This window comes from Tupaia chinensis, unplaced genomic scaffold (genome assembly GCF_000334495.1).
Source record: "Tupaia chinensis unplaced genomic scaffold, TupChi_1.0 Scaffold138584_1, whole genome shotgun sequence".
NCBI lineage: Eukaryota > Metazoa > Chordata > Mammalia > Scandentia > Tupaiidae > Tupaia > Tupaia belangeri.
Genome location: NW_006198478.1, coordinates 212,711 through 216,404, shown reverse-complemented (window position 1 = coordinate 216,404; position 3,694 = coordinate 212,711). Strand labels below are relative to the sequence as shown.

The 3,694-nt window shown below is 42.7% G+C and overlaps 1 protein-coding gene across 1 annotated transcript; it reads right to left on the bottom strand.

Annotated features, from left to right (window-relative positions):
• Nucleotides 1-2,369: 2,369 nt before the first annotated feature.
• On the bottom strand, nt 2,370-3,326 carry OR10G2 (olfactory receptor family 10 subfamily G member 2). The gene has a single exon (XM_006161441.1). It carries the CDS (start codon nt 3,324-3,326, stop codon nt 2,370-2,372), a length of 957 nt encoding a protein of 318 aa, XP_006161503.1.
• Nucleotides 3,327-3,694: the final 368 nt, after the last annotated feature.

The window sequence follows — 3,694 nt, the reverse complement described above, 5'->3', positions numbered from 1 at the left end:
CTTGCTTTCTCACTTTCTCTCTCTCTCTTTCTCTGTGTCTCACTCTGGTCAAATTAAAATAAAATAAAATGAATGAATGAATAAAATAAAATAAATAATTCTTTTTTTTTAAAGAAAGAATTTTGAGTCTTGTCATGCTTTGTTTTCATTTCACTATTAGAATGGACCAGCACCTATGTGTTGAAAAATCACATTGTAACAATGGTTATGTGAGTAAAAAATTATTGATTAAAAAGGGGCCAACACAATACCACATATCCAAAGAAAAAATATGCAAGCAAACAAAAGCCTATTGTATCTTTGTTTTAGTTTATTCACAAGGTACTGTCCATACTTACTTTTGGGCTGCCATGTACTTGAATTTTTGTCTCTAGTTTCTTTTAAAAATTTCTCTTGCTTTCCCAGGTGAGATCCGGACAGGTAACAGTGGAATAATTGACAACGATTTTTCAATTTTGTTTGAGATACATTGTAAGAGATCTTCCCAGTGCTGTTTCAGTTTAGCAACAAGCATTGATTTCTGTGTCTGCTCCCAGTTATTAGGGGAGAGGAAAAACATAAACAGAAAATGCTTTATATCCTCTAAGGACTCACAATATATTTGGAGTGGGAAGAGAGATGAGTTTTCTCTTTCTCTCTCTTTCAATTGCCAGAGGGTGCAAGAGAGAGAGAGAGAGAGAGAGAGAGACTGGTAGAAAAGCTATGTTTGATCCATAGAGCATTGGACTTTGAATTACATATGAACAAATCTGGTCTTATTCTACATTCATTGGGTGCAGAAGAGATAGAGAGAGAAATTAGAGAGTGAGAGAGTGAGAGAGAAAGAAAGTAGCCCCAGTGGGCATGGTCATGCCATAATCACTTCCCTCCATTTCTCTATCCTGTTGATATTTGGAGCATGCACATATTCCCGGCATGCTTTTCAAGATGCTGAGCTCAGACTCAAGTGGTGGTAAGCCATGTAGAAAACAGCTTCCTTAACCACTGCGCAGGACTGAGACTTGAATTCTTGACTGTGATACATGACAGACTGTGACAAGGTCTGTAATAAAGAGACCATGGCAATACAAGGGAAGAGGAGCTGCACTGCCTGGGAAAAATGGATGAAGAAGTGTTTGATATGGAAGGACGAGAAGCACACATTTTCACTTAGTCAATATGAAGAGAGAAAGAGCATATTCTAAGTTTCTTTCTTTCGGGTTGGCTCTATGGCTGGTGGGGTGGTTAAAGCAGCAGGATCCCACGTGGCCAACTTTTTGGTTCAAGTCCAGGACCCAGCAACATGAGAAACACAGCAGGTGAATGTGTGAGCATGCCCAAAATCCCAGTAAAAGGGAGAGATGGAGGAAAAGGAATTGCAGTTTGACCATTCCCCAATGGGAGGTGCTTTCTTCTTTCCCCTTCTCTGGCAAGTGCATGTGCCCTGTAGAAAAATTTTTTAGGAGTTCCCTTCTACTTCCTTGCTGCCTGCCTGCCTGCCTGCCTGCCTTTCTTCCTTCTTAAGCACTCTCGGAGTTTTACACTGTCAACAGAGCATATTGTAGATAGAGGAAAGAACATGAGCAAAAAAAAGTGGCAGGTAAGCACATAGCATGCTCAAAGAATGGCAATAGATCACAAGGGTGGGAAAGAGAAGGGATACAGATGTCCTGGTAGGAAGGCTATGGATTCAGATTGCATTGGACTTTGAATTATAAATTAAATTTCTGGTCTTATTCTACATTTACTGGAGAGTCCTACAGATTTTGTGTTTCAGAAAAGTAATTTTGATTGTGGGAAAGAAGAGGAGGAAAGGGGCAAAAGACTAGTTAGGAATCAACAGAGACATTCCAAAGGAGGAGGAAACAGAAATTGGTATGTTAGCCCACGAGGAGGATGAAGACTAGGAAAGAAACACAAATGGTTCAGAATTTCTAAGTTCAAGTGCTTGGGGCTATTCACACCAGGCACAAGCAAATAAACACAGAATTTTTAGAGATTCAGGATCAGGGGCAAAGAGAATGAAAAAAATGAGCTAGGATAGCATTATGCTATTTTTCCCCTTTCAACTTTTCTGACATACCTCCAAAGACAAAGACCTATTTTTATTCTGTTCAGTCTTTGGAAAGGCATTTTCTTATCTCACTAGGAGGTCAGAAGTGTGAGAAGTAACATAATCTATTTCTAAATAAATAATATAAAACAAGTTGAACCAATTTAAGGAGCTGAAAAGATTATGGGCTCAAGGGGTCAGAAGTGTCTTTCAAATAAAATTCAATTTAATTCAGTTTAAAGCAGATGAAGGCAGTTTAAAGTATTATCAGTTATGCGACAAGCAGCAGTGGCTGAAAACTGGTAATGATGGTGATGTAGTGACCCCTGGGCTTTAGTTACTTATTTTCATTCACAGTCTTTCGACCTGCTATTATCCGCTTCAGAGCAGACTTCACTTCCTGGTTCCTCAGAGTGTAGATGAGGGGGTTCAGTAGTGGAGTGACAACGGTATAAAATACAGCCACTGCCCCATCCAGCGGACTCTTGGAGCCGGCTCGAAGATAGATAAAAATACAGGGGACATAGTAGACTGTGACCACAGTTAGGTGGGAGCCACACGTGGAGAAGGCCCGGCGCCGCCCATCCGCAGTGCGTATCTTCAAGATGGCATGGACTATGTTGGCGTAGGAGAGCAGAATTAACATGAAGCAACTGGCGGCCACTACCCCAATGTCCACAAAAGTCACAAGCTCATTGACAGTTGTGTCAGCACAGGCTAGTCTCAATACTGCAGGGATATCACAAATAAAGTAATCGACTTGATTGGGCCCACAGTAGGGCAGGCGGAAGGTCAGGGTGGCCTGGATAGACCCATGGATGGAGCCGGCCACCCAAGCTCCAGCCACGAGGACTGTGCATAACCTGCCATTCATGAGCACGGGGTAGCGCAGGGGCTGGCATATTGCCAGGTACCTGTCATAGGCCATCAAGGTGTAGAGAAAGCACTGGGTGCTGCCCAGAAAGTGAAAGAAATACAATTGAGCCATGCATCCACCAAATGGGATAGCCTTGCTGGCAGGAGTAAAATCCAAAATAAGCCGAGGAACAATGACAGAGGAGAGCCACATGTCCAGGAACGAAAGCACCCCCAGGAGAATGTACATGGGACGGACATGGAGCTTGGGGTCAGACCACACGGTGAGCAGAATGAGCAGGTTCCCCAGCTGAGTCAGGATGTAAATGATGAAGAAGACCAAGAAGAGGAGGGTTTTCAGTTTTGGGGGGTGAGGCAAGCCCAGGAGAACGAAATCTGTCACAACGGTGTCCAGGGATGTGTTTCTGGGTTTTCCCATGTCTTCCTGGAGTCTGCTAAGATGAACCGTGAAGCCAGACAAGAAGAACACAGCACAATAAAGCTTTAAGAGAATGCTTTTCTTTTTTTCTGATGGTGAATGCCCCGAAGTTTGAGGTAAACAGAATGGTGTAAAAATATCTAAAAGAAGAGGTAGTGTTATTATTAATTACTTGGGTTTACTTGATAGGAGAAGTCCTCTAGAGGCTAACTGGTTTCCTGGATGGATGGAAACTCTTGTTGGGAATACTGAGAAGTAGGATTTGGAACATCAGGGAAGAGGGAACATGTGAGTGATGGGGAGGACCAATAACTCCAACCCAAAGGCGGCTCCCTGAAGGATGCTAAGGCTGGTTCAGGGCAGTGTGC

What these genes read in the sequence shown, in the direction of transcription:
- OR10G2 (XM_006161441.1), bottom strand. Translation starts at nt 3,326, where the DNA reads ATGGGAAAACCCAGAAACACATCCCTGGACACCGTTGTGACAGATTTC.